General features: G+C 33.6%; 1 protein-coding gene across 1 annotated transcript in view; it reads right to left on the reverse strand.

Moving 5' to 3' along the window:
• Positions 1-9979: 9979 nt before the first annotated feature.
• LOC128984820 (ribosomal protein S6 kinase beta-2-like) overlaps positions 9980-13766 on the reverse strand; it is a 138179-nt gene continuing 134392 nt past the window's right edge. Inside the window, exon 11 of the mRNA XM_054404188.1 lies at positions 9980-10773. Coding sequence (XP_054260163.1) covers positions 10582-10773 — 192 coding nt within the window. The 3' untranslated portion in view covers positions 9980-10581. The remainder of the gene's footprint in view (positions 10774-13766) is intronic.

Below are 13766 nucleotides of genomic sequence, written 5' to 3' on the forward strand. Positions count from 1 at the left end.
ATTTAAATAGGATATAAATGTGCTATTTTTATGGAGGCATTTTAGGCCCAATTCACACCGAACGGACGTCGGGCGGAGACGTGGCACGGACGTGGCGAGGACATATGTCCGTTCCTCGCCTCCCCATGTAAACAAATTGGTCAATGCACACACAAGTGACGTGGCGCGGGCGGCCGCCCTCTCGCCACCGCCACGTCGCTTCGGCGTCCCTCGTGGCGTATCGGAAGTGGCATGTCCGTAGCGCGCCCGTTGTTCGGACTGCAAATATTGTACTATACTTACCAAACTTCTTGTGTATAGTGTGCTTGTACTTACCAACCTTGTTGTGTAGAGTTGTTTTTGTGTGTAGATTGTGAGTTGTTTCTTCAATATGTGAGACAACATTGAATTTAATATCAAATTTTGTGAGGAAGTAGAACAATTCCCTTGTTTGTACTAATTAAGTTGACATAAATTAACTAACACCATTGACATTAATATAAATAAGCAAAAACCAAAGCGTCTAGTCTACATACAGGTTGTCTCGCCACTGTACCGTCCCTTCACCGTCCCTTCGGTGTGCATTGAACACGCCACGTTACTGCCACGTCTGTGCCTCGTCCGTGCCACGTCTCCGCCCGACGTCCGTTCGGTGTGAATTGGGCCTTAGTGTAAATCCAATCAGGTCAATGGAAATTCGCTTAGTCTGCAGGTTTGCTGCGGCGGGGGTATTTGAAGTGATGTCTGTGTGTGTGTGTGTGCATGTGTACAGAGCTACAGACCACACCTGTAGTCCAATTTTGATGAAATTTTTTATGTAGGTACTAATCCATGTAATCTCCAGGCCTTTTTTTCATTTCTTTGAAATTTTGATTTTTAATGCGGTGATTTTCCCATAAAACCTATAAAATAATGAAAAAATTGGATTAACTCAGAAATGGCCCAAACGATTTTGAAAAAACAATGTAGTACGGTATGTTATAGTCCTTAAGATTTTGAACAAAATGGTAAAAACCCCATTCTGTCAAAATTACGGTTCAAAAGTTATTTTCCAGTTATTTTACAGCTTATGTCATTTTGCCATAAAATAACAAAAAATGAAAATTTGGAAAAAAGTGGGTTTTGATAAAAATTAATGTATAATGGTCCTTAAAACAAAATAATGTAACCCCCCATTGCTCAAACAATTACGGTTCAAAAGTTATTGCAACTTTTGTGATTTTCCCTACAAAATTATCATAGTTACTCCCACCACTTTCCCATGATAAAGGTTGTTGACAAGCTTATGGGAGAAAGTATGTGTCAGATTGCTGATTTAGTCTGCGACCTCGGTTCAATTTCAAGCTGTGTACCAATTTGTTGACAAAATCATCTTCATCACTGTGGTTGTGATGAGTCGTCAAATAAATTTAACACTTAAACGAACACGAAAGCATTTAACTAAAATTTGGCCAAATCGTAATACTGAGTAGTGTCGCAGTCATGATTAATCTTTTGGGGGCTACACCACGCGACCGCTTTTCAATACAGTAGACTCCCACTTTTCCGGACACCTTTTAGACGGACATCGGTTAACCGGACTAGATCAGCAGGAAGTGGGCGGTACTGAAACGTCTGTTATTGTGGTAATGATTTGAGACCAGTGATCACGTGTCTAAATACAATTCTCCTAAATTTAAGTCAAATACTGTATGCATTTAAAAGGTCCGTTTTAACGAGTTTTTGGGGACGTCGGACTAACAGGAAAACTCGTTATCTGGACTGGCCTCGGTCCCGAGGAGTCCGGATAAGAGGGAATCTACTGTATTACAATTTGGCCAATTTTCTGTTAAATGTTTTAGTGTTTGTGCAAGTGTTTAACGTATTTGACGACTCTTCACAACCCCCAGGAGGAAGAGGATTTTTTTTTAACCTCTTGGTACACAGCTTGAAAAAGAACCTTGGTCGCAGACTAAAAAACAGATCATTGGCAGTACAAAGGGTGTTTAACCTTGTTATTTGTAAAATATCCAATCCAAAGGCTTAGCCTAAATTTAAAATTTAAATTAAACTAATGTACAGGAAGTACAGTAAAAAAAAGCAGTTTCACAATAATTTAATTTATGATAATGCAATATAATTTTAAATAGACAACAAAAAGATAAAAAATTAAGTTTGCCAAAAATAATATTAGCTTTTTCCTACAGTTACCTGACAAAGCAGGCTTCCTTGTACTGATTATAGCACGCAAAGTAGCTAATCGCTGTATTACTTACTTTTGCCACACTCATTTTACTTTGCCGCACTCCAGTTTTCCAACCAAACAACACAAAACAGTGTGCTTTTATAAGGCATGTAATACGCATATGCTTGAAAATGATTTGCTGCAGCTAGTGTGTAAACATTTTTCTCTTGTGCAGCAGAGTGCCACTTTGCGCTCTAACTACACAAATAACTATTGTATATTTTATTTTACATACCTACCATACAACAATAAATTTCTTGCCACAACACAAATAAAAAAATAGTACCATTATAATTAATTTAGTAAGTAAATGTTCATGCTACATCAGAAAAAACTCTATTACCCCTTCTTTACAATATTACACCAACAATGCACAATTTTATGTTGCAAGCTATTTAAATAAAAAAAAAAAAAAAAAAATAAGACCAACAGTAAATTCATAATGAATAAATCTATAAAAAAAAAACTTTAATATGTGTATATTTAGTGCTCTATCTGAAAAAATGAGCGGCCGGAATTGTAACCTATTTAATGTGATTACTACCTATTCTTCAATTATTTTATTGGTCCGAAAGATATTGGAACATCGTTCCACCACAAGTCGAGCACATCGTATATAGATTTTTTATAAGTAGAAAAATTATATTCAAAATTGGAAAATTCACATAGAAATGATCTTAACAAAATCATAGTTCATTGACAAGAGTAAATTAATTATATACCTTAGATTGTTAGTAGTCTGATAATGTCCCACGAAGGAAAGTTCCTTATTTTGTTTTGGGATTGACTAGCAGGTACTTTCCTGATTCCTTATTCTACTTCGTAATCAAACATATACATTAAATAAAGGACTGGGACAGGTGGCGTCGTCCTGTAATCCAGCTACTAGGAGGTCACGAATTGTGGATATTTATAGGCATGCACTGTGGATGTGATACTCCCTGGTGTGGATTAACGTCCGCACAAGTGAGTACTACGACTATCCGCAGTACTTTCCTGATAATAAGACCAATTCGTATATACCAAGGAAAAAATGTGGTTTGGATTCCATTATAAACTGTAGGTCCCCTAGTCGCCATTAGCTGTATGGGCTATTAATTAAAAGCTGTGTCTAAGGAATGTCGGCCTTATTCACTAACAAGACTACAAGATCGCGCCACTCATCCTACACTCATCTCCATTCATACTTGGCTTAAAATACCTACTATGTATGGTCACCATTTCATCGAACAGTATTAACAGTATAGTATTAGAAACATCAAATAAGGATTTATGAAACACAGTATAACCCCTCATATCTGGCCACGGCGGGATCAAGCTCCTGGCTGGAAAAAAACAACTCATTATAAATTAATTTGTATTATTCAGTAGTGATTGTATGATATGACCTTAAACCATAGTCTACCCTACACATTATATTATAAATTTAATCCTCCTTCCACAACCAACAAGAAGGAAGAAAGACTCTACTACTGAAGAAGGAGCTAGTGTGTATATTTGAAAAAGTTCATTTACATCTATTTTTGTCAGTAAGGTAAGCTTGCTATTAAGCACCACAATATCCTTAAATACTCCTGCCGCAGCAAACCTGCAGACTAAGCAAATGTCAATTTGTCTTATTGGATTAATACTAAAATATTTCTATAAACATGGCATATTAATTTCCCGTTTAACTAACATTAGATTTATCTAGTACTTAGGTTTGCAGCTAAGTAAATAGTTATTTGTGCAACTAGTGAGAAAAGTGAGCAATTGACTCACTCGAGAGAAATCCTTACTCAAGAGCCGTAGGCGAGTGAGGAATGGTTTCTCGAGTGAGGCAAATGCACTTTGAACTCGAGTTGCACATTATACTTTTCCTACAGTTACCATAAAACAAATAAATTGGTGAAGAAACATAACCTATTTTTACACAGAAGTGAACTTTTAATATAACATTTAATGTGAAGTGACAAATACAACAGTACAACAGCTGACCAGCTGATTTACAGCCAGTTTTGCCAACGTATTTCGCGCGCATACGACGTTGCCTGCATGTTACGCGTTTACTATTTCGTGCCTTCACGTTGAAAATCTGGAGTGAGACAAAGTAATTAGAGTGAGACAATGTTAACATTGTCTCACTGATGAGCGAATTGGCCACTTTGATTTCTCAAATCAATGAGAGAACATGTACATTGTTAGGTAACTGTAGGAAAAAGTATTTTTTTCGGCCAAATGTTAATAGTATAGGGTGAAATAAATTAATAATTTGCCGAATTTGATCAACATGTATCCATAAACAAGCAAACTATAACAAACAGTTTACTTAATCTTAACAAGAATAACATAAGAATTTTAAATTAACCACACAAAACACTTCGATATACTGAATGGTTTAGAGAGATTTTGGGAAGTTTTATGTTTGAGAGTCAAAAATAGGAAAAATCAATTTTTACCACATAAAACCCTTTTCCCATGGACCGATCATGCTGGTTTGCGAACTGGTTCAAGTTTATCCAGCCCTACACCTTCAACTCAAATTTAATGAAAATCAGACAAAAATTACTAGAGTTGTTGCATTCACGGACCGGACACACACAAATAAATCCTTATACATAAAAGAAATTTGAACGAATAGTGTTTTTGGCCTCTGAGGACATAAAAATTACAAAGTAAATCGGTCCCGGGCCTAGGTCTTACCTTTGGTAGTAACTAGTTTCCTATAAGAAAAAGGACATCTTTACAAAAAAAAATGTCACTACAATTCAGATATCACAAACTAATTGTAAATCTTTATTATTATGTTATTGAGATGGGGACACTACATAGGTGGGTATTTTAACCCAAATATGAGTGAAGGATGTGTGTAGAATGGAATGTGATGATCTGTTTTGCTTTATTCCTGACTAAAATCAGTTGCTTCATTAGCCAGGATCATTTATTTAAACAAAGCCCAATGATCAGGAACAGCTGGGTCCAGTTTCGAGCCATCAAAAAGCTACTGGCCTTTCTCAGGATCGAACCAGCAACCTTTTGATTGTTAGGAGCACCATACCTCAGCTACCAAAAAAACAGTCACAATAATTTGGCCTTGAATATAATTAAGCCTTAAAATAGTAATTTCCTCTGAAATCTTTGTTAGTAACGAATCTAAATTACTGTATTGTGTACTAGTACAATTACTGTACAATATTTACTACAATGGAAATACAACCAACTGTTCTGCTGTTCTGAGGTTAACTGAGTAGTGACCCAGTATATGTAAATACTCCCGCCTCAGCAAACCTGCAGACTTAACAAATTTCCATTTGCCTGATTGGATTTACACTAAAATGTCTCCTTAAAAATATTACATTTATTCCCTATTTAAATAGAATTAGTTTAACCCTAGCAGTGGCCAACCGTCGTCTGGTGACGGTTTGACGTTGATGCTTAGAATGGCCAGCCGTCGTCTGGTGACGGTATGGGCCGAAATTATTTTAACGGTAAAAAAACACTTATAATCAACTCAGATGAGAATAATATATATACCATTCCAAAGATCACATTCTGAACTTTCGTTTTATTACATAAAAAAACCCTGTAGCAGGTATATAACAATGTCACGACGATTAGAAATCAAATGAATAATTGGCGCGGCACGACTTTAGCAGCCGACCCTTGGGAACTGGCAAAACACGTCTTGTTTGGCATTACCCTGCTCGGGTAATTTTTGTCTTGGAATGTTGCGGGTGGTACCACTGGATAGCCATTGATTTTATCTTCATTGTGGTAGTGATATTTTAGAACTAAATATTGATTGACAACCGGTACGATTTTATGAAAACAGCTGTTTTCGAAATTTATAACAAATGGCCAACCGTCGTCAGGTGACTGTATGGAAAATACAAATTACATACAGTGTAAGTTATTATTACTAGTCATATAGTATGTCATTTTGAAGAGGAAGGAATGTAGCTTGTGATAGTGGCAGCCCTGTGCTCAGGGTTATTTCCGTTTTCTCTCACTAAGACGACGAAAGTGAGTCACTACTGTCAAGGTCTCATACACAAAGTGCCTTGTATTCGCCATTGCGTGTTGTTGCCAGTAAGTTTTTGCTCTCGTTTTATCCGCGATTGATTACTAAATTCGTTATTATTTCGTAATTTTTAGAAAATGTGTATTTGTATATAACAGTAATCTTCATGTATTTTATTATGCATGAATATTTACTGAATAGTGCAAATTGTGTTTATAAAAGGTTGTATTTTTCTTTTAGTTATACTTTGAGGTTTTCCGTTTATTCATATTATTATGCCCCTAGCATGTAAAAACAAAAATTGTTACCCAACATTTTATACATTTTTATGTAGGTAATTGAATACACTACAAGATGTTTATGTTGGTTTGAAGTAAAACCATTTGTTACAAAAGTTTTATACTAAATACTATGATTTTTTTTTCTCACAAAATCGCTAAAATACAAAAACATTATTTTATTTATTTATAAAAAATATTTTTACCATAAACTTTATGGCTTTTTTTGATTCCTTACTTCATTAGCTTTATAAACATGTATATATCATTATTAGTATACATATATATTATATAACTTTTTACAACACAAACTAACACTGTACGGTTTTTAATTTTTTCGGTTCTCCGTTTGTTATTATATTTCGCCCCAAAAACTTATAAAAAAATATATTTTCCTAACATGTTATATTTTTCTATGTAGGGAATTAGATTGTCTACAAAATGTATATATAATGAATTTCCCATAAAAAATCCGTAGAAAAAAAAATAACAAGGCCGCTTTTGAAAAAAAAAAAAAAAATCTTTCTTTCCACTTTACCGAAAAGAAAATACACTATCTAAATCATTATTATATTACTATTTCTAGATTCTCCTGTTCTTTCCGAACAAAATGAATATGAGGTTGGCTAGGTTTACTTGTACGGTTGAATTTTTACAAATTTTCAAAAAAATGTCTGCAAAATCGCCCAAATGGGTTGGCCATTCCCAGTGTCTAACATTGGCCACTGCTAGGGTTAACCAGTACTTAGGTTTGCTGCAACAGGGAGGGTAAAATTTTTTTGTTGTAAAATGTTAATACTGTAGTTTAGTAACAAATGAATGTATTTTCCAAATTTGATCAATATATGTTCATAAACAAGCAAACTACAACAGTTGACTTATTCTCCATAAGAATAACATGGGCATTTTAAATTTACAATTTTTTGGAATTTCTCCGTAACCATTAGGCGCATAATAACGCTTCAATATACTAAATTATTTGTTTTTTAAGCTCTACAAAATGGTTTAGAAAGAAATTGTTCACCGGTCCAGGTCATATCATGAGTACTACGGTAATAGCTTATTCCCTATATGGGAAATTCGCTAAAACAAACAGTTAAATAAAAAAAGGAAAAACTCAATCAACGAAGACTAGTGCTTGCAACCAAGCCTCTGTAAAACACAATGAAAACATTTTAATATAGGCCTCTTAGAAATGGCTGAATAAACCGAGGCCTGATATCAGGGGTTCTACTAACTGTTGTGCTTTAAAGGCTTACAGGTCTAATAACTTGATTTGTTTGGTAATGCATTGAAGTTATAGCACAAGGAAGAAGGAAGCTCTTACACAATTTTAGGATCTAATCTTCAATCCGTATTAAGTAACTTGATTATGGATTTAAGATTTTTATCAGACATATGGCTGATTGTACTGTACTGGGAGGGTACTGAGACCCCTTTAAGTCAACAAAACAATAATTTGGCATATTTATACTAGACATTTACACAGTTAGATGGATAATAAGGTATATCATTGTATACTTTAATTGTTAATAATTATCAAGAAAGTAATTTAACAATATCATTTATTTCTCTCAAAATCTAAGTTAGAAACACATCCAGTTTTATTTTGTTATAAAAAATGTACAAAATGTACTAAGACACGTAACTCTAACTAACACTAATTTTAATTTAAGTTAAACATTGCAAGATGCCATAGAGCTACATTTAACTTATTCCCAGTAATAAACAAGCAGTACAAAAATTGTTACTATGTAACTGAATCTAATATTTGATCTTGACTATTGAGCAAATAGTCATTATGGAACGATACTTAACCAACCAGAATAGTTACATGGGACAGAAGTTAACTGGTAACTGTTGATAACTAGGCAACACTAGCTTAAGAGGAAAGAGAGTTCAGAGAGAGAGAATCATGTTTAATGTCAGATGACTACAAATCGCAATGTATAAACATAGTTAAGATTAAAAAACGTACTGGGGGAACAAGCTCTAAATAATGTTTGACATTTTATCATAGCTCAGTACATTTTCAATGTATAATCATTGACTAAAAAGCAATGAACCAGATCATAAAAGTGTATGGCCAAGTCTTTGTTATAATTTATAAACAAAATTTTACTGAAACTTTTATAGTAAAAGCGTCGCATTATTACATCATTCCAGTTCATTATAATTTAAACAGTTTACAAACGAATTTACTACGGTACATAATAAAAACTAGGAAAAAAAATTGTAGGTATAAACCTTTAACATGTAAGTAAGTATGGCATTATTATACCATTGCTGTGATGAACTGGCTAGTTGTTTTAAAAGTCAGTTTATAATCACTCAGTAGCTTGAAATAATTATTAATTTTAATGTAAAAAATATTCTCTTTGCCAATATCAGCATGGAATTGGTAAAACTATTAATTATCAACTATACGTTTTCAGTGTGCAACAACTTTAAATTACGAACAAATCAGATAACAATATAATCATGTAAACATGTGGCTATCAGAGTAAAATTTTATTTCAACTAATCTTTTTCAACCCTTTTAATGCAATACACACTTCAAAAATTCACTGACAAAGAAGTGGTTAAATAATTAAAAAGATGAAAGTTCATCGTAATTTTTGTTTCAAGCGATAGAATATACAATCTTTATACAGCAAGCAATATTTTGTACTTTCATGCACGATTGTGTGGATTTGTTTCTGAAAAAGGTTCAAACAATTTATTTGTACTGTAATAATTAATTCTTTAAAAAATCTAGATGGATTTTTGGCAAAGATAGATTAGTCTACTTTTGTAGGAATATTGAAATAATTGAAATGATAATTTGAGACTCATAATGTTTTAACACAAAAGCTCTTAACTGGATCGGATGGTAATAACACTAATACAAACTGGTGTTTTATTTAACTTTATGACCGGTCTTGGGCAATAAAAATGTATCCAATGATAAAAAAATGCCTATTCTTTTTTACATAAATTTACCAAAAGTATAGGTGCTCTGTTAGTTTCTTTGATAATCAACTACTCCAAAGAAAAATATTTAGGGAACAAAACTATGGTCCCAGAAAAAATCCTATTTGATTGTTATGGACTCATTTCCCTCCTAAGCCTTAACATAGCCAAATATCACATAAAACATGCATGATTTGTGTACGGTCATAACAAAAATGGTAACAATAAATGTAAAAATTCAATGACTACAAAAAACTTAACAGAAAAATATAATCATTATTGTATTGACAGATATGTTTAAATGTATGCTGATAAACCTTTATAGTTAGTGTATGAAAAGAAAAACTCACTACTTGTCAATCCGTATCAAAATAAATTATTAGATTTGAAGTATATTTAAAAAATTACTCACACATTGATTAACACTGTTACCCCTCAAAACCTAACTAAAACTGACATACATTTAAGCTAGTTCTTTTGTAAACTGTTACATATAAATACAACCAAAAATTATTATTGGATGTTGTTTTACTGAAGTAATGATATAGTCTATATTAATTATTCAAGGGACATAATCTTACCATAAACCAGTTAGAACTTTAAAAACAGTTTTAGCAGCAATATGTGTCTTTTTTTAAGCTTCAGTTGGTACAATAACCAACAATTAAAAACAAACAAAAATAATCATTTAGAACCAAAACCTTTTTCAACATGGATTCAGTGCTAACGATTCATGACTAGAGCAAGCAAAGGTTTATTTAGTCTTGTCAAATTAATTTTGTGCTTTTTCAAATTGTAAAAACATAAGGACATTGGTCCCAGAAAATTGTTGGGTTACAAAAATCAAAATGATGTATGCAAAAATGTGATTTTAAAGAAAACAAAATCCTACAGTCAACCCCCCACCTAGTGAGTATTTTTGCTGCTAAGACTCGAATATCATTGATCAGAACCGATAACGAAACAGTGAAAGCTGACACGACTTACTAGCATAAACAAACCAAGCCTATTCACATCAAATAATTTAACTAACAGAAAATAAAACTAAGATTATAGATATAGAAATTAATTTATGATCGCGTAATTATTTAACATGCGACGAGAAGCGGGATCCTCGCAGCAATTAGAACCTAAACTGCCTGGGCCTGCTATACAGGTGGGCCCAGGTGCAGGGGTGATGATACCTCCATCATTTCATCAGGTGGTGTTGGGTTCAGGTGGTTCTCAAATGGGTTCCGCAATGGGGAAGAGAACGGGTTGGTTTTGCGAGGTGACCGAGCTCGAATGATCCTTGGTTTGAATGATGCCTCGAGTACTGACGGGGCAACGTAGGTGAAGCCCTGAGGAAAAAGTGTTCTTAGAATATTTACTATGTTTCAGTGATAAGTAATAAGATAACAGAGTTAATTATGTTATTACCATAATAAGAGTTAAACAGGTAATACTGTATTAAGATTTTTGCAGATTAACAAAGTTAACTCATATTATAAAAAAAATGTTAATCTTTTTTGTCACACTGCAGAGGAACAATTTATTTATGCCCTAGAGTAAAAAGAATCAGGTAGAGCTGAAGGCACCAGCTGAGCTGTACATTTTATTACACAAGTGTTGCTCGTAAATAATCAAATGTATCGAGAGTTAGTAGTTGTTATCAATTGGTATTATTAGTCGTAGTTATACTAATTTGTAGTTGTTGCTTGGTTATTGGCAGTATGGTGATTAATCACTTTTAACCTGATAAGATGAGTAACAAGGAAAATAACACACACAATCATACAACCCCCAAGGCCCCTTTTATTCACCACGGGCGACCACTGCACCAATGCGTCACCTGCGATTGACCGCTGTCACGTAGATAGTGTAACAGTGCTGCCAACCCTTGTTTGTTAAAACCTTTGTTTTTTTTTAAATGTATATTCAGGGTTGTCAGCAGGATCTATAAACGAAATTCACACATTTTTCCCGGTTTTTCCGGCTACAAAGTACGGAATTCCCGGCGTCTATTATACTTATAAGAACGGCACAACACAAGTTACACTTATCAGTAAATTAAAAAAAGCAAGCCAAATTGCCCAAGGGACTACGTAAGCCCCGACCGATGAAACGGTGACACATAATTAATTAGTGACGCACTGATAGTCGGGCGGGTAAGGGGTAGCGCGGTGGGTCATTATGGGTGCCATCTTGCTAATATCCACTCATAATACTATATTTGGCTAATAATTTGTTCAGAATTATCAGAGGTTATAAACTCTATTACCTTAATCATTAATCAAGCTAGTACAGTAGACTACTGTAGGGGAAATAAATATGTGCACTCGAGATTGAGCCTAAATATCTCTGAGATGAATTATCCGATTTTGTTGAAACAAAAATTAAATATAAGCTGGTTTAAATACATTTTACGTGGTAACAATTAAAAAAATTTCCGTTTGCCAGATCCTAAAAAGTAGGTACCGGTTTTTAAAAATCTCTGCACTAACACTGAAGTTTAAAATTTAATTGTAAACAAACCACTGAGCCAATCCTTCTGAAATTTTTATGGCTAATTGGTAGGTTTATTGTTAACATTTCCATGCATTTTAAAATTTTTACTCACAATAGTTTTTATGCTGCTGTTAATTTTTAAAACGTATGCTAACATCGTTAATAAGACGCTAACAATTTCGTTCAAAATACCATCGTGTTTGTCGTGACACAAGAAATAACACCAATATGACAGATTTATAATGCGAACAAAGGTGTTTTTTAAACAGATTTATATTTTTTGTAAACAACAATTTCTCCCGTGACTGGCGAATGTCAGTGTGGTCGCCAGGTTCACATCGGCAACGTCGCAGATTCGCACGCACTCCCGCCCGGCTGGGAAATATCGTAGGCCTACAACACCAGGCGGCCCGCTGCCAGTCGCGCGGGAAATTTTTGTTTACAAATATAAATCTGTTTAAAAAACACCTTTGTTCGCATTATAAATCTGTCATATTGGTGTTATTTCTTGTGTCACGACAAACACGATGGTATTTTGAACGAAATTTTTAGCGTCTTATTAACGATGTTAGCATACGTTTTAAAAATTAACAGCAGCATAAAAACTATTGGGAGTAAAAATTTTAAAATAAATGGAAATGTTAACAATAAACCTACCAATAAGCCTTAAAAATTTCAGAAAGATTGGCTCAGTGGTTTGAGTATAATTAAATTTTAAACTTTAGTGTTAGTGCAGAGATTCTTAAAAACCGGTACTTTTTACGATCTTTCAACTATATAAATTTTTCTGGTAAACGGAAATTTTTTAATTGTTACCACGTAAAGTGTATTTAAACCAGCTTATATTTAATTTTTGATTCAACAAAATCGGATAATTAATCTCAGAGATATTTAGGCTCAAACTCGAGTGCACGTATTTATTTACATCGATCGAAACGCGTGCCAATCAATAATGGATTATGAAAAGAAGTTGCTGAGGTTTGTGCCGATGTCAAGGTCAATTGACAAGAAGTAAACAAATGCCGAACATTTTGCGAACGGCTAGTAGACAGTAGTACACAACAGCTGCGCGGTTAAGCCGAAACACGGTAGAGTTAATTTAATAAAAGAGTTTGTGCACAAATACGTTAAAATGTTACAAACTATTTTTAAATTATTATTATAACCTAAAAAAAACCAATAAGATAAGATAAAAGTATAAACTTGATGCTATTCAAAGTCAATGGTAAAGGTAGGTCCTAACCTCACATTGTGCACAGCTATCCCAAAAGGCAGAGTTTAACGAGACAAATAATAACTTGTGTTGATTGTCTTAAATTTACCCATGTCCGAATGATGTATGTAAAAACAAATTCAATTATAATTACGGATTTTGGTAAATAATAAAGACAACACAGACGTTAAACATATACGTTTATTAGGTAGTTATTAAAATCCATTAACTCTTAAAATTCACTTGGCACACATTGAAAATTGAGGTTGAAAATTAACATAGTTAAACATTTTGCAGAATAAACTTATACATGTAAGTTTGCAAAACAAAATAAATTTAAGTCGGTTTAGTTATATCAAAAATAAAAAATAGAACAAACAAATGACAATAATATATTTTGATAAACAACATTAGTTACATTAGGCCTAACTAGAGACAGTATTTACATACGATACAGACTTTGTTTTCTAGTTTGGTATGCGTCATTACAAAGAAACGTAATATGTTCATCAGTTTTCTTGCAAATTATTTGCAATGCCATGCCAATACCAGCTGTCCTGACCTCTCGACATTCCTACAGTAGGCCTACATCTACATAGCTATGATGATAAAATTCTGCCCTTGTTTATATTG

This window comes from Macrosteles quadrilineatus, unplaced genomic scaffold, assembly GCF_028750875.1.
Source record: "Macrosteles quadrilineatus isolate MER2022 unplaced genomic scaffold, UCM_ALF_1.0 Scaffold_2__2_contigs__length_208266976, whole genome shotgun sequence".
Taxonomy (NCBI): Eukaryota; Metazoa; Arthropoda; class Insecta; order Hemiptera; family Cicadellidae; genus Macrosteles; species Macrosteles quadrilineatus.